This window comes from Cupressus sempervirens, chromosome 9 (assembly GCF_028749045.1).
Source record: "Cupressus sempervirens isolate cs-2001-9-10 chromosome 9, ASM2874904v1, whole genome shotgun sequence".
NCBI lineage: Eukaryota > Viridiplantae > Streptophyta > Pinopsida > Cupressales > Cupressaceae > Cupressus > Cupressus sempervirens.
In genome coordinates this window covers 547,413,389-547,438,816 of record NC_143126.1, presented here as the reverse complement: position 1 = coordinate 547,438,816, position 25,428 = coordinate 547,413,389, and the positions used below count along the sequence as shown (strand labels likewise).

General features: G+C 36.2%; 1 protein-coding gene across 1 annotated transcript in view; it reads right to left on the bottom strand.

Moving 5' to 3' along the window:
* Window positions 1-1,580: 1,580 nt before the first annotated feature.
* LOC149539807 (thioredoxin-like protein AAED1, chloroplastic) overlaps window positions 1,581-25,428 on the bottom strand; it is a 208,170-nt gene continuing 184,322 nt past the window's right edge. The window contains exon 9 of the mRNA XM_089801003.1: window positions 1,581-2,111. Within this exon, the coding sequence (XP_089657129.1) occupies window positions 2,049-2,111 (63 nt within the window). The 3' untranslated portion in view covers window positions 1,581-2,048. The remainder of the gene's footprint in view (window positions 2,112-25,428) is intronic.

The window sequence follows — 25,428 nt, the reverse complement described above, 5'->3', positions numbered from 1 at the left end:
TCATGCTCAAATGAACTATATAGAAATGAAAATAAAATAGAAAATAGAAATGTGAATTTTCAAGATGAGTAGTTTTCACTAGCAAAGCTCTGAAACCAAAAGATGAAGAATACCTAACGAAGAAGAGTGGGCATACAAAAGATGATGTTATTGCACTCAATAAGTAGTGGAGTTACATCATAGAGTGCTCAGCCTTCAACGATATTCGAGTCAATTACATCAATACACTAAAAGTGAACACCTTGAATAAGTTGTTTAAAGAAGAATATATTATTACTATTAGTGTTACTAATTTCCTAATCAGGATACACAACTAAAGATTCAAGTTGTATAAGAAAACGAGATTTGGGAGGTAGAAGCCTTATATTTTGGACTTTTCTTGCTTATTTTTGTTTGCTAGCGATCTATGGGTCCCATAGGTTGTTTTGCCCCATGTACATTATTAAAAGCTGTCATTCATTCAATCAAATTTTTAATTAAACTAGACATGATGAGTCTATGAAAGGAGAAGAGATGTCATAACTAGTTATGAGCTCTCAAAAAATTTTCAATTTGTAGTCAGTAAATATATTAAATTAAATGATAAAAAGGCATAAAAAGCCGCCACTTTTGGGATTGTAAGGGTTAACCAACATGGATGCCTATACAAATCAGTCAATAGACACGCAATCAAAATGGAGGGGAATGACTACCGAGGGGTAATCTTTTATTCCCATAATTGATTTTGTATGTAGTGTACTTTATCTTAAATTTATAGAAATGGTCACTAATTATCAAAGAAAAATGGAGAATGCTATATCATGTTCAATATATTAATTGAAGCTCATAGGTTGAACTGGGTAACAAATACAACACTTAGAATTGCAACAAAAAATATTATTTGTGATGGCAACATTTTTAAGACAACACCATTACAAGCAGACTCGTGTGCAGCATTGTACATAAAATTTGAAGTAGTTTTTATCTATTACTTCATTTCTATTTTCCCTTTTGACAGAATGTCACAATGGATATCATACATAAGGTATTCTCTAACATAAATATTTGCATTGATAAATCTAAGGTGCACCATGCAAAGATTATGAGAAAGTACCTTTATCAGTTTCTAATAATGCACTCTCTTTAACTATTGGGTGAATAGAGAACAACGCTACTGAGCTAGCTTGGAGATAGGTAGTAAATGAATTCGCTTCAAACATAATGTTAACACACCTATACTTGAGTTTTTTCATTAATCTTTTGATGCACCGTGTGTTGAATCAAACATAATCTGTCTTCAGTATCACATGATGCATAATATTTAGGTTAGAGTAGATTTTGCAAAGTTAGTTAATGTCTTCAAGAACAGAGTGACGTTGAACATTATGTAGCATCTATCAAGAATTGGTAGAAGATTTTTTGATAACCAAGATCCAAATTTCACTCAAGTATTCAAGTTTTCAATTAGAATGCTTCTTTCTTATTTCCTTTCTATATTGTTGTGTAGTCATATTTTAATTATATTTGATTGTAAACATGGATGGATAATCCAGCTCATCAAACTCAGTTACAAGTTTACATTGTAGAAATGCTCGGGCATATAAGTCAGAAGAAAGAATGTAGTCTATATCATATTCACCAAATAATTCAAAATAGCTTACACATAAAAACAAGGAATCGCAGTTGCATTATTCAGGCCCAACGCATGTGATAATTATTTTTACAATTGACAGCTGCCAGTATCATGTGTTTCCAGGTGATAAAATCTTAACTTTATAAAAAAATATTGTTTCATTAAAATTTATTTGATATGCAATGCAAAATCAGTAGACAATTTCTGCAAGTCACCTTGTAATTTATGCATCATCATGCCAACAGATGGTTTATTCATGTGTGTCCACATGTTCGTGGTAGAAAGAAGGGGCTGGCAGGAGGGGAGGCTTTGTGTGTGTGTGTGTGTGTGTGAGAGAGAGAGAGAGAGAGAGAGATCCCTTATAATGATACCAAAAGGGATTTCGCGAAATCCTCATGAACGTTATCATATACACCTAATACATTTCCCATGTATTTCACGAAGTGCAACAAGCTTTCAGGACATCTTTAATATCTGGATCATCTCCTGCTTCTCTATCCTGTATAACAGTTCATCACACCAGTTAATCTAAAGATAAATGATAATTTTATGAAAATTTATGAAAATTTTATGAAAATTTGAAGATGAAAAAAATTATTTAAGTGGGCTTTGTTCGGTATATTGATTTGTAGTTCAACACAATATGCTAAAGAAACCAAAATCAGGGTGTTGTCCCTTAGTAGAATGCCCAAAGGGCAACAATCAACAGATTCACATTGTCAACACAATGATAAGACAATATAAAAAAACGTTAAAACTAAATAGTTACCAGGACTTCCGCATATAAAAAATCATTAAAAACCTGCCAGTTGTAATTGCTAAAGCCTAAAAACAGTGCAACTGACATAACCATACTACCTCAAGTATTACAAGCATAATAAACATTAAAAGTTTTTAGCAAAGGCCACACAGAGCCATACCAACAAATTAGAGACAACAACAGAGTATCAATAAAGACCACCAAAACTAAAACTGTGCTTTCAGAGCCATCATCAGAAATACAACAAAAATAGAACAAGAACCAAAACAGTAAGCCTTCTTTCGTGTGCATTCTTCAACAACATCATCCATGCCCAGACCTTGGTCAGAAACTTCAAACATTTCTTAAAGTCACCATCTTCAGTGTCCTTCCCACCCAAAATGTCCCTCTGTAGTAAACATAAGAGTGGCAGACGAGGGGTGCATCCCTTTCAAGGGAAAAATGCGAAACCTACTAGAACCTATCATCCATACTAGTAATTTTCTTTTAATTTTTTCAATCTCTTCCCAAACAGTTGCACATCTACCACAATCCCCTTCAGCTGTGGGATTCTCCTTGTCCTCAATAGGAGACATGATCTTGTTCTCAGTCTCCACATTATGTGTGAGGTCAATAGACTCAGTTTTAAAGCTTTCCAAGACATGGGAGGAGCTACTGGAAGTAGCAGAGTGGGCCTCTTTCACTGAAATTTTCTCTTCTTCTTGCTTTCACTACCCCTAGAATCCTCTGACTCTGAATCTTCTTTCAAATTCTTTCCCTTCTCAGGAGGCTTGGTCACAAGTCTAGCAGAGTAGAGGGGGTACTTGTCTCTTCCATGACCTTCATCTGATTCAATTTGTTTAATGTTAAATTTGGCCTCCTCTGGGGCTTTGGTCTTTGGATTTGAAAGGGGATTGTTTCTCTTCTCACCTTTTGTTATCTCCATAGACACTGTTTTGGGAGAATTGTCCAGGGAGACTTGGGGATTTTGGGCTTCTTACTACATTTCTTTTTACTTGGGCCAGGAGAGTCCATCAAACTAGCCAATGATGGAGTTGAGGAAGCAAGGGTTTCCTGCGCAGTTTTGGCCCATGGTGGACAGAGCACAAGATGAAAGTGATATAACCTAAACATAAGGCCTTGGGGTGCAAAATGGTATCTTTTTTACCCTATTTTTCCAACCATGTGACTTAACAATACTTTCTAGTGAGTGAAGAAGGAAAAATGGAATAGAAATAACATCATGATTTTGAAGTGGTTTTAAAACGCATACAATAATAGAAATAAACCCCAAATCTTCCTTCTAGGGTAAAATATTTCATGACAATCATACACACCTAGTTTCTGGACTCTGGCGATTTCTCCCGTTCAAATCCTCCCAAAATTTAACAACTTATTACTTTATGTGGAAGAATTGATTGAGGATGGCCATGTCAGAAGCCTGCTCTTCTTCTATTTCTGCCCTTCTGTTTAGAGGCTTGTGGCTTGGGAAATGACCTCTTTATTCATCTCAAATGAGATTACCCCATAGTAACTCTTCTCTCAACCGAGGAAAAGACAGATTGTCGAGAAAGGTTCTCATCAGAACCTATCATAAATTTGATAAACTGGTCAATTCCTCCTTTGCAAACGTGCCAAAGTGTGGCATTGTTTTTGTAATCCTCATATTTATTAGGCTCAACACGAACCTTGCCCTCCTCCACCCAAGATGTTATAAGACAAAGCCGAAGTGCTTATGGTGAAAGAATCAACAATGTGAACTTGAGAAGAAATGTTACAGAGTTTGTTAAGTATATATACATTGATGTTGGTAGAGACTGAACTAAATTATATTAGCAGAAATTACTGTACTGATTAGAGAATTATTCAAATTACTCTTGAGAATTATATATACAATTCTATTATACTTCTGATGTAAGTTTCATATTCTTCTTTTGCAGGGACTGTGAACTTTGATGAGAGCATATATATATATAGCATACTGTATAGGAGATAGATTGCAGATTGAATTGTTGTACTTGAAGACTGTGATTCTCGTTGCCAGTGTTATTGATGATTCACAGCAGTCTTCAAATGTCATATAAATATAAGTTGAAAGGCTTACACACGTAGGGTCATGACACTACATGGTCATACTTATTAATTCTTGCAACTGTTTACACATTACTTGTCGTTTCAGTTTGTAACATCATTATTAATGAGGGTCAATACTTGACTGCTAATTGGTCTAGATAAATCTGATACTTGGCAAGGTTTAGTAATATGCCTTTGGTATATGAAATATATATATGTTGATGATGACGATATATGTGTGTGTGTGTGTGTATTAGATCAGACTTTCATCAACACATATGTATTAACATATATTATATAGAGAGAGAATTGTCTTCAATTCACTGTGAGGCTAAATTTCTCAACACTCCCTGTTTAGCAAAGAGGGAATTGAAGCAATTTCCATAACTTTTAACATAAGTTTAAACACCACCTTAAGTGTGGTCTATGATAGTAACTATATCATGGTGTCCGGCAAGATCCATCCCAAAGAAACATAACAAATTAGTTAACATGGTGTCTGGCAAAATCCGGCCCAAAGAACCATGATGAGTAGATTATCATGGTGTCCGCCAAAATCCAGCCCAAAGAACCATGATAACAATTGCTCCTAGACATCTAGTATATTTAGGTACTACAATTTAATGTAGCATATCTAGGAGATAGGTCAAACTATTGATAAGGTCGTCACCTTACAATAGTGACCTCACACAAATAAAAGATCGTCACCTTTCATAACACACAAATGCAAAAATTTAATTTTCAATTATTCATGAATATAATAAATTAAAAAATGTATTTACAAACTTGTCATACCAAGTTTACCTTTGAAGTATTCTCTTTTCAACCTTGCAAGGGCTTGGTGAAAATGTCAGCATTTTGCTCATCAGTGCTGATACAAATTAGTTTGATAACATTTCTATCAACCATATCTTTTATGTATATGGAGGCTCAATGTGCTTTGATCGATTTTGAAAGATAGGATTAATAGAAAGTTTGATGCAGCTTTGGTTATGACAATGGATCATTGTGGAGCTTAGTTGCTTTCCGAATAGCCCAAATAATAGCTTTCTCAACCATACTACTTCACGAGCTCCCATGGAGGTTGCCACATATTCAGCTTCGGTGGAACTCAAGGAAATTGTTGGTTGTTTGCTGCTGAACCAAGATATCATTGCTGACTCAAGACTAAAGCAACACCTTGTAGTACTTTTGCGGTTTATGGAACAACCAACCCAATTAGAATCAATATATCCTTCAAGTTTTATCTCAACATTTTTTTACTTCAAACCAAGACCAATAGTACCACGTAGATATCTCAAGATATATTTAGCAGCCATCAAATGAATCTTCTTTGGTTCACACATGAAATGGCTTAATACATTGGTTGCATAATAGATATCAAGCCTAGTGTTTACCCAATACATGAGTGATCCAATGATCTGTCTGTAGAGAGTGGGATAAATAGATTTTGAATTCACTGCTTCTTCTTTTAACTTGTGTAGATTTATTTCCATAGAAGTCGCTAGGGGCTTGTAGTCCATCATACCAAATCTAGTCAAGATATCATGGGTGTACTTCCCTTGATTTAGGAAAATTTGATATTTCTTTTGACATACTTCTAGACCCAAAAAATAGTGTAGTAGGCCTAGATTCTTCATTTCAAATTGAGCCACAAGATCTTGTTTGCATTTTTCAATTAGAGGATCTTCACCTGTTATTAATAAGTCATCAACATAGAGAACAAGAATTAACATGTCACCATTAGATATTTTGAAATATAGGTTAGAATCAGCTTCATTTTTTGGAGTATCCTAGTTTGGAGAGATAGCTATCTATCCTTTCATACCAAGCTCATGGTGCTTGTTTAAGGCCATAATGAGCTTTCTTTAGTTTACATACATATAGGTTTTTGTCTATTATATCGAAACCTTAAGGTTGTTCGCTATATACTTCTTCATTAATGACACCATTCAGAAATGCGGTCTTGACATCCATTTGATGTATCTTCCATCCTTTGGATGTTGCAATTGCAATAATTGTCCTTACTGAATTGTATTGAGCAACTAGAGAAAATATTTCCTCGTAATCAATACTTACCTTTTGAGAGAAACCCGATGCAACAAATCTTGCTTTATGTTTTTCAATACTACCATTTGAAGCATACTTGATTTTGTATAACCACATTGATGAGACAACCGATTTGTCTTTCGGCCTAGGTACAATATCTCTAACATAATTTTGTAAAATGGGTTGATATTCTATGACCATAGCATCTTTCCATGCTTGACATGATAGAGCTTTTGCAACAATTGATGGTTCAAATTTTGTAAGCTCGGTTACTAGTGCAGTGTAGCATGATTTATTTCTAGTTTTTTACTCTCTCTAGAGATTTCATCTGGTTCGACATTATTCTCTTCAATTATTTTCCTTTCCCATAGTGGCCTTTTCTTGATCTTAGAGATGTACCTATCTTCAGTGTTTGATAATAGTTCATTTTATTTTGATATGTTCTCCCTCTCATTTTCAATTTGCTGAGTTTCATCCAATTCTGTGATGGGCTCATCTTCTGTACTTCTAGATAGTTTGAAGGCAGTGTCTTCTTCGAATTTGACATCTCCACTAATTCTGACTAATCTTTGCCCAGGTATATAGACTCTACCATTTAGTGTTTTCACTGTATCCAACAAATATACCTTACTTCTCGGATGGTTCCAACTTGGTTATTTTTTCTTTAGGTATGTGAATGTAAACGAGGGAACCAAATATTCTGAGATGACTCAGGTCAGGTTTAATTTCTGTAAGGGCTTCTTCAGGGGCTATGTTTTCTAGGATTGAGTGTGGGCATCTGTTTTGAATATATATAATAGTATTTGTGGTCTTAGTCCAGAATAAGAAGTGTAGATTTTGATCAAGTAGCATAGCTTTTGCTGCTTTAACAATGGTTTTGTTTTTCCTTTCTGCCACTCCATTTTTTTGAGAATTGTAAGGTACAGTATACTCCCTCATAGTCCCAACAGAGGTGTAGAAATCTTTGAAATTTTCAAAGGTATATTCGCCCCCATTGTCTGATCTTAGAGATTTTATTCTTTTTGACATTTGATTTTCCACAAGTGCTTTGAACTCTTTAAATTTTAATAGAATTTCATTTGATTCTTTGACTTTTAGGAAGCAAATCCAAGTTTTCCTAGAAAATTCATCAATAAAGATTATGTAGTATGAGTATCCTCCTAGAGAGAGTGTTGGCATAGGTCCACACAAATCAGTGTGAACTAGTTCTAGAATTGTTTTAGATTTGTGTTCACTTGGGGGAAAAGATCTTTTTACATTCTTTCCTAGAGCACATCCTTTACAAATTCTTGTGGTTTGAATTTAAGTTAGGTGTTCCAGTAGTGATTTTTTCTATATTTGGTAGTGCATTGAATCCAAAATGTCCAAGCCTTCTATGTCATATTTAATTAGGGTTTTATACTTCATGATTCAGGGCTTGCTTGTCATGTCCCCATTTTGGAGGCAATTTGATTTAATTAATTTAATTAATTAGGTTGTCCAAAATAATGAATATTTAATGAGGATGACCAATTAATTATTTTAATTAAATAAATAAGTGATATTAAGTTAATTATTTATAAAGTTATCAAATAAATAAATATTAAAAGGTAACTCTATATTTAATTAATTTAATAAAGTGACTTGAATTATAAAGTATTTTTTATAAAGTCACTTAATAGATAAAATAAAATAATGTTCTAGAAGCTTCTGGAGAAAGTGGAGAAAAAAGAATAAATAGGCACCCCGGGCTTCATTCTAATCATCCAGATTTGTTGTTGTTGATGTTGATGTTTGTTGATGTGCATTGTGGAGCCTAGGGTTTCTGCAGTAGTCACAACTGGCCATTGAGAACGAAAATTCTCAATTAGTACGCAATTTTGAGGGTGTGAAATATCACTTGAATTATTGCAGCTGGGAGGAAGATACTTCAGTCGTCTATTTGTGTTACATTGAGAAAAAATATTTGTGGCCATTGAGAATGAAAACTCTCAATTGGTACGCGATTTTGAGAGTGTGAAATATCACTTGAATTATTGCAGCTGGGAGGAAGATACTTCAGTCTTCTATTTGTGCTACATTGAGAAAAAATATTTGAGTACAAAAAGTAGGTCGAAAAAGCAGTTCAAAAAAGCAGGCCGAAAAAGCAGTTCGAAAAAGCAGGCCGAAAAAGCAGTTCGAAAAAAGCAGGCCGAAAAAGCAGTCCGAAAAAAGCAGGCCGAAAAAGCAGAACCGAAAAAGCAGGCCGAAAAAGCAAGTCTGGAAAAGCAATCCAAAAAACCACAAAAAAAAAAAAAAAAAAAAAAAGCAATCCGAAAAAGCAAAGAAAATTATTACAGCCATCTACAATCAGGGGCGGCAGCTAGAGAGGCACGACTTGGGCACTTGAGGAAGTTATTTTCTGTTCAGCGGTATTGCAATACATCTATTCTCTAAGGTGACTTCATATGCCAGGTCTGATGTGTATTTTCATAGTTGCCTTTCACTATAGAGTGCTGTTGTAATTGTCATTTCGTATCAGACCTATCATTCATTATTAGATATATCATTCATTTTTACATTCCTCACAATGGTATCAGCAATCCATGGCTTTAGTTGTATTTAATCATGCATGTGATTAGCGTACTGCTGTAGGGGAGTATTGAAGTTAGATATTTAGTGTTGCATTAGTTTTCATTGGCAGTTGTAGGTGAATATTACTTTACCAGCAATCATCATATTTTGATATCTTTGTAAATGCCAAGAGTCTTGGCTAACTTAGTATGAATATTGTATTGGATACTCATTCTCAATCAAGGAGATACAATTGCTGGTCATTAATAGTTGTCTTTGAGCGTTAATATATCATTTTTTATCAGCCAGTTAGCTTGCATGCCAACTGTTTGTTAAAATACCAGTTGGCTGTAGGTGATCATTTTCATGATTAGAACTCATATATGCATTCACTATTGCCAAAAATTAGTTGCATATTTATGTTAGGTCATTGTTTAGACAATTTGGAGTATTTTGTAAGCATTCTCTTTGAGGCAAATCCAAACAAGAACCACTACAACAATTTGAAAAGTTATATCAGTCAGATGGCCCTTGCTTGCAAAGTGTTTGACGGAATGTCAAACAACTGAAATATAAATTTTTTTGGTATTTGAAGAAGTTATAACCTATTGGGGTTATTACAGTGGTATCAAAGCTATTGACCTGCCATCCTGTTGGGTAGATTGGACATTGAATCAGTTAGTTAATCATGTTTACTTCAAATACCCAGAAGCAGTGGACAAGGATATGAAGAAGCTTAAACAAAATTTGAAAAGGTTGGATGAAAGTCAGAAAAGGATGAATGAATTGATGGTTTCCATGTTTAAGAGGACTACATCACAAAACAAAGACAAAGAGGAGCAAGAGGTCTCTACAAGTGAGGTATCTAGAAACCTCTACAAGGAGTTTGCAGCAGTTGGTGACCAGAATATAGCCGAATCTAGGAAGGACAAAAATCAGACTAGCTTGGAAGAAGATATTGGGCACAAAATACTTCAGAAGATAGTGGGAATGGATATTACGCAGATTGATAGTAACGGTCAACTTGATACTCAAGTTGAGACAATTGTATACAGGTCGTCAGAGGGTGATGTCACAGGTACTCGGGATGGTTTAGTTCCAACAGGCAGTGACTATAGCGTAGTGGGTTCAGATGATGATTATGAGAATGTTGTTGTGCATGATGGTGAGATACTTGGTAGAGATGAGCAGACATTGAGCATTCATGACTTTGCTGAGAGAGAGTACCAGGCACAGATAGATGCTTCGTCACATGAGGTTGAGGCTGGTAGTACTTCACATGATTTGTCCAGCCAGCTAAAGGTGAGCGAAGACAATATTATGACTTCATTATCTCATCATGACAGGATGCAGGATATGATAGAGGATCACATTCGAATGATTCAGTTACAAGGTAGACATAAGGGAGTTCAGGTGAAGTCTTTTTGTGTTGACTTACAGGCGATTAGGGAAGGAATGGGAACGATGAAGTTGAGTTATTTACATCTTCTATCAGATCGTGACTATCTTCTTAGCCTTGTCGGAGACTATTCAGATGCCTTGAGGAGGAAGGAGGAGGAAGTTGACAGGCTTTCTCCTGAGCTTGAGGACAATCGAGCTTCTTTGGTGAATACTCCATTGGCATTACAGGACTGGGAGAGACATGGGGATAAGCATGGCATGGAGTTGAGTTTAGTTTCATCTTGCACTCCTGATACTCAGCTTTCTGCGGCACGTAAATCATATGTGGTCGTTGATAATGTTGTGAGTTCATCTTGCATTCACATCCAGGATACAGGGACAATGTCAGACAAGTATGTGGAGTTAGTTGGTATTGGTCATATTACTCAGCTGAGGAGTTTTCTTGAGTTACCAGCTGATTCTAGTTTACGGATATGGACTCAAGATTGTTATATTGGCGTTTGGGATTCAGTTGACTGGAGATCTTTAACACTTTTTGGTAGCAGTGATTGTTTGGATGCTATCATGGATTTGATTAGCAGATTACACGGTGTTGTCTTTTCTTGTGCCAGTAGCTTGTCCGATGTTGGTGTTAGTTTTTATACACCGGTGTTGGGTTTTGTTCATATATCTAGTCGACCATTATTGCTGGAATGTGTTGATAATCTTTCATATTTTGCAGTGTGTACAGATGAGTCCCAAGATCATATTGGCATTGATGATATCCAAGAGGATGCAATGGGCAGTTTTGAAGACTTAGTTTCCTTGGCAGTTTCTTTTGGTATAGAGGAGTTGGATAGCAGTGCTACAGTTTTTGATACTCCGTATGTTGATATGAGCTTTGGAGTTGATTCGCAAGATATGGATGGTAATACTCTAGAGACCAGTAACTTTGAGGATACTCCTTTAGACAGTGCGTCAGAGGAGGTTGGTAGGAGACAGTCTAGCCAATGCCATCATGTGTCTAGTCAGTTGAGAGTAGTGAACGAGACATTGCTATCGCTTGCCAACATTTCAATGCTGCTCGTCACTTGTTAGCAGTTTATGGATGGGGTTCTCCTACTAGTGATGAGCAGGGAGGCAGTTATCTTTCCTTGACAGAGTTCCACTCTTTATGGGAGGCTATCCAGATTCTGAGATAGAATTATATGCAGTTGGTAGCTGACAGAGATTATCTTATGGAGTGGGGGAGTATAGCATACGATGCATTATTGGCCAAGGAAGATAAGATGAGTGAGCTTACTCAGCAGCTCGAGGTGACTTCTGAGATTCTTGAGAGTACACAGTTGGCTTTCGAGGAGTCACAATTTCATTTGGCTAAGGTGATCGTGGAGTTAGAGCAACTGCAGTCTTTACCAAATTCTGTACAATCACAAGCTGTGGTGTCTGGTGATCCGAGGATGTCCATGGTCGAGATTGTCAAAGACAGTGGAGATGGGGATGCATCCATCCTTGATACTAACATTGGCATATCGGGTTCGTTCCCACTAGAGTCAGGTTCAGTTGAGTTGGGTGTTGCAGCAGATTGTTGTGGTATGCCTCACATGGTGGTGGCCTCTAGTACTGATGGCACAGAGACTAGAGATGTTGTATCAAAGATCATGTGTGGTGTTGGTGAGCCGGCAGTTGGCATGGTTCCTGCTAGTAATACTACTCCCTTGGTGATATCTTCAGAGGTAGTAGTCAGTTCCAACATGGTTAATGATCGATTGCAGTTAGTTTCATTTGGATTGCAGTCTAAGCCACTGACTGAGATTGGCGCATTCTATTGGCATTACACTGTGAGTGCTTGTCATCAGTTATGGGACAGTTTGACGCCTCAGGATGAGAGTTGTGATGGGCATGACATGGCGATAGGTTCTACGGTTGACAGCTTGATAATACATGACTTAGAGCAGAAGTTTGGGAGTGATGCTTCAGCGGTTGTTGTTATTGATTCTACTCCTTTGGCTATGACATCTCCTGACTTAGCTGGTGATTAGTCACAGTGGGTTGTATCACTTGTTCATGGTAAGCTGTTGACTGAGGTTGGTTCTTTTTGTCAGCATTATACTGCAGGATATGTACATCAGTTAGCATTTGATCCTTGTGTTGAGGAGTTGATGGCAGGCAAATTTGGTTTGGGTCCATTTCTTGCTATTTATCTTGTGATGTCTTTTCACCATCAGCGGTGCATGGGAGTTATGGTTATGAGACAGTGGCCGGTGATCTGCACAGTAGTGTTAACTGCAGGAGTTGTAGAGTGCGTGGATTCTTCATACTTGGTACAGTTTCATTCGGGAGCGTTCACCATTGTTGCAGAGTTGGATTGTACATTCCGTATAGGCTAGTGGGATGCGTTGATGGTATTCACTGTGTTGGCAGCTTGATTTGTCCACTTTACTCGGGTTCTGATGTTCTAAGAATTTGTGTCTTGTGGGTTTCTGACTATGGTAGTTGTGATTTTGGAGTTTGGTTGAGCTGTAATTGTCAGTTTGATTATGGATTCCTCTTGGTTATATTGCAAAAGATATTACAGGAGCCTGTGTTAATTGACAGTAGTATAGTTCATGACTACATTTGGCATCCAGGCGGATTGATTGATTTATTGTTCAGCCATTGCTTGGGGACAAGCAATTTCAAGAAGGGCAGACTGTCATGTCCCCATTTTGGAGGCAATTTGATTTAATTAATTTAATTAATTAGGTTGTCCAAAATAATGAATATTTTATGAGGATGACTAATTAATTATTTTAATTAAATAAATAAGTGATATTAAGTTAATTATTTATAAAGTTATCAAATAAATAAATATTAAAAGGTAACTTTATATTTAATTAATTTAATAAAGTGACTTGAATTATAAAGTATTTTTTATAAAGTCACTTAATAGATAAAATAAAATAATGTTCTAGAAGCGTCTGGAGAAAGTGGAGAAAAAAGAATAAATAGGCACCCCGGGCTTCATTCTAATCATCCAGATTTGTTGTTGTTGATGTTGATGTTTGTTGATGTGCATTGTGGAGCCTAGGGTTTCTGCAGTAGTCACAACTGGCCATTGAGAACGAAAACTCTCAATTAGTACGCAATTTTGAGGGTGTGAAATATCACTTGAATTATTGCAGCTGGGAGGAAGATACTTCAGTCGTCTATTTGTGCTACATTGAGAAAAAATATTTGTGGCCATTGAGAACGAAAACTCTGAATTGGTACGCGATTTTGAGAGTGTGAAAAATCACTTGAATTATTGCAGCTGGGAGGAAGATACTTCAGCCTTCTATTTGTGCTACATTGAGAAAAAATGCAAGTCGAAAAAGCAGTTCGAAAAAGCAGGCCGAAAAAGTAGTTCGAAAAAGCAGTTCGAAAAAAGCAGGCCGAAAAAGTAGTCCGAAAAAAGCAGGCCGAAAAAGCAGAACCGAAAAAGTAGGCCGAAAAAACAAGTCCGGAAAAGCAATCCAAAAAACCACCAAAAAAAAAAAAAGCAAAAGCAATCCGAAAAAGCAAATTCGAAAAAGCAAAGAAAATTATTACAGCCATCTACAATCAGGGGCGGCAGCTAGAGAGGCACGACTTGGGCACTTGAGGAGGTTATTTTCTGTTCAGTGGTATTGCAATACATCTATTCTCTAAAGCGACTTCATATGCCAGGTTTGATGTGTATTTTCATAGTTGCCTTTCACTATAGAGTGCTGTTGTAATTGTCATTTCGTATCAGACCTATCATTCATTTTTACATTCCTCACAATGGTATCAGCAATCCATGGCTTTAGTTGTATTTAATCATGCATGTGATTAGCGTATTGCTGTAGGGGAGTATTGAAGTTAGATATTTAGTGTTGCATTAGTTTTCATTGGTAGCTGTAGGTGCATATTACTTTACCATCAATCATCATATTTTGATATCTTTGTAAATGCCAAGAGTCTTGGCTAACTTAGTATGAATATTGTATTGGATACTCATTCTCAATCAAGGAGATACAATTGCTGGTCATTAATAGTTGTCTTTGAGCGTTAATATATCATTTTTTATTAGCCAGTTAGCTTGCATACCAACTGTTTGTTAAAATACCAGTTGGCTGTAGGTGATCATTTTCATGATTAGAACTCATATATGCATTCACTATTGCCAAAAATTAGTTGCATATTTATGTTAGGTCATTGTTTAGACAATTTGGAGTATTTTGTAAGCATTCTCTTTGAGGCAAATCCAAACAAGAACCACTGCAACAATTTGAAAAGTTATATCAGTCAGATGGCCCTTGCTTGCAAAGTGTTTGACGGAATGTCAAACAACTGAAATATAAATTTTTTTGGTATTTGAAGAAGTTATAACCTATTGGGGTTATTACAATGCTTTTGAATGTTACACAATTTATATAGAGTTCCATCTCTAGACCCTATAGTGATGGCATTCTTAAAATTAGAATTTTTAGGTGAGTACAATACTCTGTCTTCATTAAAGGTAACATGATACCCTTCATCTGCAAGTCCTGAGATGGATACTAGATTCCCTTTCATGCCAGGTACAAAGTGAACATCTTTCAATTTTAGAGTGATTCCAGTTTTTAGTTGTATAGAACAAGTCCCAATTCCTTTTACTGGATAGGTGGAGTTATCTCCAATGGTGACTTCTTCAATGAAATCATTTTCAAAAGTTTCAAACTTATCTTTGAATCCTCTTATGTGATGAGATGCACCACTGTTGATTATCCACACATTTTTGTTGGAATTCATCTCACTTGATAGAGCTAAGTAGAATAATATATTCTCTTCCTTCTTATCTTCAGCTATGGTGGCTAGAATTTTTTCCCTTTCTAGACAAAATTTGTAAGTATGTCCAAACTTCTCACACTTGTGTAACATTGAACTTTGGAGAAGTCTTTCCTATTGTGATTATTGTTTCCTTTTCTTTGGTCATTTTTCTTCCCATTATGTTTAAATTTCCTCTTCTTCCCATTGTTATTAGAGCTTGAGAAAAGGGCTTGATTTTCTCCCTCTTGGTTTGAAATGATCCCTCTAGAAATTAGCCTTGATTCTTCTGAGGTGCAATCATTTTTATGTTGATCAAAAGTTGGTATTGAAGGTTTGCTGACGACTTGGATAAATGCTTCCCAAGATATAGGTAGCCCTCTAAGTGCTATTATGGATAATTCTTGATCTTTAACTTTAATTCCAATAGAAGATAGTTGATTCTTTATTTCGAAAATTCTTCCAAAGTTGGATCAGATTGAGTCTCCTTTATTCATTTTTATATTCATAAGTTGATTTTTTAATGTGAGCAATCTACTTGAGTTATTAATCTCAAATGTATCCTTAATCGTTTGTAATACTTCAAATGCTTTCTTAAGATTTGAAATGGAAGGAAGAACATGATCTTTTACTGAATCAACAATAATTTTTCTGGCTTTATTATTTTGTCTTTTCCAAGTGGATTTTTCTGCCTCATCTTCAGGTATTGGAGTGTCTTTTTCAATGAATGATTCTAATTCCAATTCTTCGAGGATTGTTGTAATTTAAATTTTCTATGAGAAGAAATTTGTTGCTCCTTCAAGCCTATCCTCGACTCTAACATTGCTTGCCATGACGACACTTTTACTTTTCTAGATTTTGAAAATTTGTTTTAAGCAATTTAGCAATCTCTCTACCAATTAGGCTCTGATACCATGTTAAGTATATATAGATACATGATGGTGGAGACTGAACTAAATTATATTGGCAGAATTACTGTACTGATTAGAGAATTATTCAAATTACTCTTGAGAATTACATATACAATTCTATTATATTTCTGATGTAAGTTTCATGTTCTTCTTTGCAGGGCCTGTGAACTTTGATGAGGGCAGATATATATATATATATATCACTGTAGAGGAGATATATTGCAGATTGAATTGCTGTACTTGAAGAGTGCGATTCTCATTGCTGGTGTTATTGATGATTCACAGCAGTCTTTGAATATCATATAAATATAAGTTGAAAGGCTTACCCAGGTAGGGGTATGACCCTACGTGGTCATACTTATTAACACTTGCAACTATTTGCACATTATTTTCCATTTCAGTTTCTAACATCATTATTAATGAGGGTCAATACTTGATCGCTAATCGGTCTAGATAAATCCGATACTTGGCAAGGTTTAGTAATATGCTTTTGGTATATGAAATACACACACACACACACACACATTAGATCAGACTTTCATATATCGAACTTTCATCAACACATATGTATTAACACACACACGCATATATATATAAAATTGGCTTCAATTCACTATGAGGCTAAATTTCTCAACAGAGTTGAAGAAACCTTGAATTGAGAGAAAAGACACAAAAAATCTGATTAAATGATGGTAATCAGTGAATTTATTACACTTAGTGTTCTGTCCTCATCCAACTCCGAAAAGGTAGTACCCCCATGCAAGTATTCCTTCATCCAAAAATAAATGTCTGATATTAAAATCAATCTGAGGATGCAATCTAGACAAATCTAATGAACAGCTTTAAAACTATTATCGTAATCCGCAAGGAATTGGCCTTTCCATGTACTCAATTCAAAAAATCACCACTCCAGCCCATCATGAATAGGTACTGGATGACGTGTACCGCCCAAGTACGTATCATGTGGCAAATTTGTAGACATTTTATAATAGTTAAAACAATGGGTAGTTGTTTAAATTTAAACACCCCCTATCTCTGCAATGTGAAGCCCAAAGACTCCATAAAAGGTCCAAAAAACAAAGTTAGCAATCTCCATTATGGGACCAGGGAGGTTTTTACCTTCCCAAAAAGATATAGCATATGATAAATGAATAAGGTAGATATTTATAAATTGTTGAGCTCAGCAAGAACATTTAATGAAAAACCAAATGCTCCTCATGTGATAACAGCTTAAGACTCAATTCATGTGAGCTTTGAGATGTTTCCAAAAGACGTGATTGGATAAAGTTAAATCCCTTGTCCTTTTAGACCTTGACATTAATGAAATCAAATCCCTAAACCTTTTAGAATCTCTGTTATAAAAAGAAATCCCTTGTATTTTTAGACCTCACTGCTAACTTGGCCTGGACATACTTGGTAATTTCATTAGTATTCAGCATCTACAGATCCTTTATAACTTTGTCATGTGGAGTGAAATCATGAAGTGTCAGTAAATTAGCGGAAAACTTTTATACATGCAGCTGTTTTCCTGACATAATCTTGTGTTCCCAATATATGAGCCACTTGGTTGGCATGTTTTAATGTGTATATGAGATTAACAGATAATACACTTGGAATTCACCCTTGATTACTGATTTAGTTCTATCAACATAGAGTTGTATGGTTGGTTTTGAGTTTTTCTTTATAATGGTTTGTTTGACAAAGTCACTCGACTAGGTAATCTAGTCATTTTATAGCCACCGTGCAATTTTCAAAAAAGTATTTTCTAGATCAATTGCATACTGAAATATCCCAAACCAGATATTTACTCAATTTCCATTTCTCCGAATAGCATTCAGAACATAAAATTGTGAAGTTGCATTATAAAACCAATGATATACAACCTATGAAATATTCCCCAGATATTTAACCGATTATTTCCTCAGAACTGCAATTCAGAACTTAAACCATAGGCATATGTATTACAAACAGCAATAGAAACCAATAGATTCTCCAATAAATAAAGACCCGTTCTTTTCAGAATAATATTCAAGATTTCAAGCATATATAAATGCATTACAGACCCACAATGATAAAACAATAAAACTCTCATAAAACTCTTTAAACAATGTTATTGCATTATACAACAACAATACAATAACCAGCACTAACAAACCATCTCTTAAATATAGATTAACAGTCAGGATGGAATACTAGAATAAGAACCTGTAAGCGCATATGAAACACCTAAATTGATGTCTCCCCGGACAATTGGTTTGTGTCCACTGTCTGTCGGTACAAGGGGCTACATCCTCATACTAGCTGAAAGCTAAAACTTTCCAAATACTCTCGCAAGAGAGAACTGAAATCTGAAATAATAAATCAAACATGTCCAGGAATGATACTCTTTCTTTTTTAATACACAAACTAAGACTTTTCGACTCCCCTCTGGCTTTCGTCTTATTCCCTTGTGACTCTTCAACTTCCCTTTGACATTTCGTCTTATTCCTCCTTGACCTTTTGCCCTCTTTATAACATTAAATTGACTTTTTAATAATTTGAATCTACACTCTCCTAATCAATTTTAACATTATATATAATAAGACTTCAATATTTCTAATGTCCCAAAAAAGGGACATTACACATACATAGGTAATACATCTCCATTATGATTTACTAATATCTTTAGCTCTTGAATCTATTTAATTAAATTGTATTCAAAATTGTGCCATGAGATAGCAATGAGTGTTGCCACCTTGAAACATACTGTACAATGATTTTGAATTCTCTAGCTGTATGGGAATACCATGTTTGGATAAATGTGTCTTCCTTTGCACATTTTGCATTCTCATTTATATCATGTTAGCACATGTCAGGATTTTCCTTCACACTAGACCATAGTTTCAAAGAACATTAAGGAGGCCTTGGATATTTATGAGTATTATATTGATAATTTTAGCTTTCAAGCCAAAGTTTCCAATGGACATGAAATGGTATCAGAGACTGAAAGAGTGATACTTCTCTCTTGAATTGGGTATAACCTTTCACTTCTAACATCTACTTACCATTTCAAATTCCTGGGCAGCCAATGTCAAACCAAACACTATTTTATTTCAAAATGACCATTCAAAAAATAAGTGAAATAAGTGGTCAATTGTTTCTGATTTCTTTAGACAAAGTACACACATGGAGACTCCAGCTCATCTTTTATAAAACATGTTGAGAAAGTCTCTCTAGTGACTAATAAACCAGCGAACCTGCTAGTTTATCGGCCAAACTAGATTGTGCAAAACCTTAATTCAATAGCCATTCTCAGTTACTTCTAATTTTCTCATAATACACCAAAAGATTCAACAAAGCACCAATGTAATGTCCTTGTTTTTGGCAAGGCCATGCAGATGGAGTTAGCTCATCATAGCAACCCTCATCAATTAATAGAGTGTTTTGGGGGTCCTAGTTGTGGATTTACTATTTTTAGTAAGTCTATTTTTTGCAGTGCAGTGGGTGGCTTTGGTAGTTGGTCATCACCTGTAGTAAATAAGCATGAGCTCTTTATTTATTCAATAATTATCAAGTTGCATTATTATAATGATATTTATATTATTATAATAATAACATTAAAACATAAAAAGTATGTTAGAAAGTTTCAAGTGTTGAATTCTTTTGGGAAACTTCTACAATTTCTGAAGTGGAGATTTTTAGAAAACTTTGGCCAATGAAAGATTATAAATGAGAGTTCATTTCATTGGGAAAAGCACTCTTGAAAAATATATTTGTTTTTTGTGCCTTTGTGGTTTTTTCTGATTTTTGACTTGTGAGCCCTTGCTGAAGTTTAAGGGTCTTGTCTAAGAAAGTTCTTGGCAATTGTGCTGAAGTATACAATTGACCAACATTCTCCTACTATATTCCTGTAGCTCAGGACAATAATCTTGAATTATATATCATTTGGCCGAGGGCTTGAAGAACTTTTGAGATCATCTCCGATAATTGTGCTGAGGTAAACAATTATCGAATACTCCTACTGTGTCTGCCATGGCTTGGAGATATTTGAGAGTGTTCTTTACTAAATTGTGGAGGTTGTGTGACCTTGCTGGAAGGTTACAGTAGTGGTCAAAATTATCTTGGAAATTTACAATATTCGCAGCCGTGGCTAAGGAAGAGATTGTACGGCAATTACTTTGTATTCTCCTCCCTGCATTTTGCCTTGAAACAATTGTGGGGGACCACATCTCATCTACTGAAGCTTATGTTTCATAGAGGCAGCCATTCTAAACCAGAAAGGGAGTCAAGTCACAGCAGCAGGCCCTTACACATGCCCAACAATCTGCACATTGTTGACGGCAAGGGTGTTCATTACTTACGGCAGGGATTGGCAGTAAAGGGAGGACATTTGGTGGCACGGCTAGGCATATTTGATTGCAATCCAAGTGCCAATATTTATATATGTAATTCTGATTTGAGGTTTTCAAACGAAATACAAGAATTTCCTTACAGCTATAATCTGATTTTACATCCTCATTTCAAAATTCTTGTAATTTCTACTACATATCAAACTTGGGAAATACTGAATAAATTAAAAAACATTTAAACATTGCCAAACTATTAATTCAGTAAAAGAAATTAGTGTTATAAAGTAATAGCTGGCAAAGGGTTTTTACAGTGGTATCAGAGCGGTTTCCTGCTAGCCTGTAGGAATTGGGCTCCAATTTAGTTGTCAGTGATTAGTATGTGATCCATTATTTTCTATCATGGCTGACGATAGGAGATTTGTGTTGGGTATGCACTATACCCGAAGGGGACATAATTCTCCTCCCAGAGAAGGAGAGCTTGAGATTAAGTTTGGTTTGATTGGTAGTCCGAGGGTTTTTGGTGGCATTGGACTACGACCCATAGATGCTAAGGTTGATAGAGATGCCCTGCAGGCATTTAGGAATATTGCAGCCGGGCAGTAGCAAATGATAGATGTACTGCAACAATTGTCTAGTACTCTGCAGCAGATAACAATTCCTCAAAGACAAAGTAGGGAGAGAGCTAGAGATGTTTCTATTGGTTCTCATAGATCTCCAGTTGAGGATAGAACCCAAGATGGTGTTAGGTATAGAGATGCAGATCGGGTTCAAGTTCAGGATCATTGTAGATTAGCTAACAAAGCTGACATCCATACTGGCACCCGTGATAGGCTACAAAGGCCCGCATTTCTGAGACCTCAGGTGGATGCGGTTAATATTGAGTTTGAGGCCACTCCTTTTGCTGATGATGTGCTGGCACACTTTACGAAGTGGGATGCTTTACCATAGGCTATTAAAGATCACCTGAATTTTGATAGGTTCCTAACTCAAAAATGGGAGCATTCCAAAGCGAGGTCGGCATTTGAGAGACAACGACCTCGATAGACTGAGCTACAGCAAGTTGCTAGTAAGATGACGTTGGAGCACTTTGATGGTACTGGGAGAGTTACAGCTCGAGCTTGGATTCATAAGCTCGACACATATTTGGCTTTGCGTCCTATGTTAGAAGTGGACGCTATTAAATTTGGAGTGTTGCATCTGGACGAAGCTGCCCATGACTAGTGGTACCATGGGTTAGTTTCTTCGCGACATGATCAGATCACTTCCTATCAGAAGTTTGTGGATTGAGAGATTTGATAGGAAGGATCCGGAGGTATACTTCCATGAGTGGGCTCAACTAAAGCAATTTGGTGGATTGGAGAGTTACATCAGTGAGTTCTGATAGCCCTTATTTTCACTGTGCTAAAATTTTGCAAATTCATTGTAAAAATTGCTTTGAACTGAGTTGTATTGTTAGGGTTTGTGTTCCATTTATTCTCAGTTTCTAGAAAAAAACCTAACCTGGTTATTTTTGCTCTAGTCCAGTGTTGAATATCTTGCCCTAGTAAAAATTAATGTGATATCTTAAGGATTGTGTCTTCACCCTTGTCATGAAAATTTTCATTAAAATCCGCAATCATCTTACCCTTACCCTAGGTTTTTATTTCAAGTGGGAGATATATGCCATTTTCAAATCATGTGTTACAACCTTAAAATCAAGGGTTTAGACATCTAATCGTAAACATAAAATATCCCTCTCCCGATGTTATGATTTAAGGGGTAGTGGAGGAGCGTAGACATAAAATTTGAGTCTCCCAATCTTTAGATATGTTTTGTTTTCGTAGTATCGCAAGTGTTCAATGTAAGGTCTCTGATCTTACGACTCCCTTTATGCTGTATCCTCTTAAGTGTCTATTGGAAAGGTTTTAAAGTCAAGTTCCGAAGTTACGATACACAATGTGTTGTGGGATCGCAAAAGCAGAAATGGAGATTCACGATGCTATGAATGGCGGTAGTCGTAAGATCGCAAGGACAAGAAAGTGCAAAGATAATGTCTCAAGTTACGATCTTACGACAAAAGGGAGAGCGAGACATCGTAAAGGTTTTTCAACAAGGCTACAAAGATACGAAAGGCTTATGATCATAAGATCGTAAGAGAAAAACAGGAGATGTTCGATGGCATGATAAGACAATGTTCATAAGATCGTAAGGTAAAGGTGATAAAGCAAGGTGGGCCCAGGCGCATTTGCATAAGTTTTAAGAGACATGGCATGTTATGATCTTCAATGCTACAATGAGCAATAGATTGTAAGATCTCAAGGGTAAGTTCAAAGCTTTACAAAGCTACGAAGAAGTGTTGTATTGTGAGATCGTAAAGGTAAAAATTGATGCTTCTGATGCTACGACAAAGAAAGACAACCACTATTGTATGATTGTAGGTCAATATTAACAGCTAAAGGTAACCTCTGATGCTATGAAGTCAGTTTACTGATTGTGGTCGTGAGGTCATAAGGAACAAAAAATGAAGCTAAGATGTTACACCAAAGTTGCATTCATAACATCATAAGGATTTCAAGGGTAACTACCAAAGTTACAAAAGGGCATAGCAAGCCATGATAGTAAGATCATAAGGCAAAGGAAAGCATGATAAGATGCTACACCAATAAGTATGAACTATGTCTCGTGAGATCGTAATGGACTTAAAGGAAGGCTCCAATGTCTCGGTAAATGTTGGATCATAAGATCGTGGAAGCCATTTTCAAGGCTTACGATGATGCGATAAAGGGTTTTCATCTTGAACATTGTAAGATCACCGAGCCAAAGCTCCCCGCCTAAGATGATACGAAGGGCTTTTTCTTTAGTGTCATGAGATTGTAAACCCTAGTTTGACATAAAAAGTGAATTTTGTCCTCTTGAGCTAGAATAATGATAAGAAACCCTGGCCAATGGAATTTGAGTAAAGTACAAAAGTTCCTAAGTTGGAACAGTTATGTGGATGCTCCATCTGAGATGACATACTGCAGTGAATTTAAAGCTCAAGCATGCATAGTATAAATGTATAGAGAAGGTTGATGAGTGTACGCTCAGCATAAAACATTCCACAATCCAGTAATTTGTTACCATTTGCAAAGATTAGAGTTTTCAAAACAGTTGTAGAGTTTCTAGTGCTAACAAACTATTATTTTCAAAACCATTTGCAGATAGTTTTCAGCGTTCTCAATCAAATTCACAAGATGTCTAATAAAGAAGTAGAAGAAATTCAAGCTTCGAGCATGGAAGTAGTGGAAGCTTCAGCTTCAAAAGGAGGAAAGACCTAGCAGAGGAAACCTAATAGTTTTGTTGAAGAATGGATAAAGTTGTTCTCGGAATCTTCAAATGCCAATGCTACAGAGGATCATGCGTTCATGGACCCATATGCTCTATGTAGAGATGCTACATGTCCTGGAGTTATAGGTTATGAACTTTTTAAATATTTTTATGGAAATAGAGAAAAGAAGATCCTTGTTTGCAATACATGGAAGAACCTAGAAAAGTTAATATTTCTAGAGGTCTTTGTAAATGTAGATTTGGTAAAAGCCCTAATCAAATCATATAATCCAGCCACAAGTCATTCCACAGAAGGGATGGAACTATCCTATGCACACTGGACTAGGCCTCTTATATTGAAGCATTTGGACTGGATGATGTCATGAGTGAACTAGTAGATCTGGTTGACCTATAAGAAAAATTTGAGAGAAACACCAAGGCATACATAGGGAAATCAATGCTATAGCATATTCCCCTGGACCTAAAGCAGGTGGATGATTTTCCCAAGAAGGTTTACATGAAGATGCCTTTGGACAAGTTAAAGAATTATTTTGTAAAAATTGTGTATGGTGTCCACAAGGTAGTTGGTAAAGATGGAACACATATGGTGTATGGAGCATAGTTTATGTTGCGAGAGATGTGCAAGACTCCTACCATGGTGGAGAATATGACTATGTTGAGTATATTCTGGAAAGAATGAAGGAGAACACTAGACTAACCTAGACAGGAGAAATGGAGAAATTTAGTTTCCATCATTACTCACTATTGATGCACCTGATCCTGTACAAGAATGTGGGGTATATAAGCCCAGACTTTATTGATTACACATCTGATATCAATGGAGAGCTGCCAATTCAATTATGGACACAGGTATGGGACACTCCTATCTTATTATGATTCTGTCTCATTTTTCAATAACTTAAGTACTGTTATAACGAAAATGCTACACCTAGGTTACTTTACGGCAGCTGAGATTTTGAAGAGTCTTTTGAGGCCAGCCCTAGTCTCTGAAAGAAAAAGATTAGATCATAATTGGGGGGAATATTTAACTATTTCCAACTTTTTCCTTGATGAGGGTTTATGGTTGTCCCCAACCCCCACACATTTTGCCAAAGTTCATTCCCCTAGACTGGCCATCATTGAATTCATGTGGCAATTGTTCATGGTTAATAGGGAGTATTTAGGACGTAAAGTGCATAAGGGAACATTCTTATGTAGATGTTTTAAGGTGGGGGACTTTTCAATTGGAAAAGAAGCCCTATATCAGATTCATTCTTTCCTCCACCATTACAATCTATCAACTAGTCCTTACAGGATGTATGATGCTAATAATTGGATGACAAACACCCTCAAAGAAATAAGAAATTATGTGTTGCCTAATACTAAGGAGTTGCCTTGTGAAGACCTCATTCCCAATATTGTTGCTGAGGGGGAGGCAGCAAATAAATTGTCAAAATTTGATGATAAACTGAGGGTAGAAAGGGAGTTGAAAAGAGATGATCCAAATTTCAAGGGTTTCTACCTAGACGTCCCCTACCCACAAAGGATTAGAAAGATGGTGGTTGACCATGCAGAAATCATGGCACATATGCTAGAGGAACCACTTGGGGAGGAAGAGAGGGTCAATCTTGATAGCCCTGAACTTGATGCATCCTTGGAGTTGGAAGAAGATGAGCCCCCTGAGGCATCAAGGGTCACTAAATAAGAGGCAAAAAGTTGTGCATATTCCTG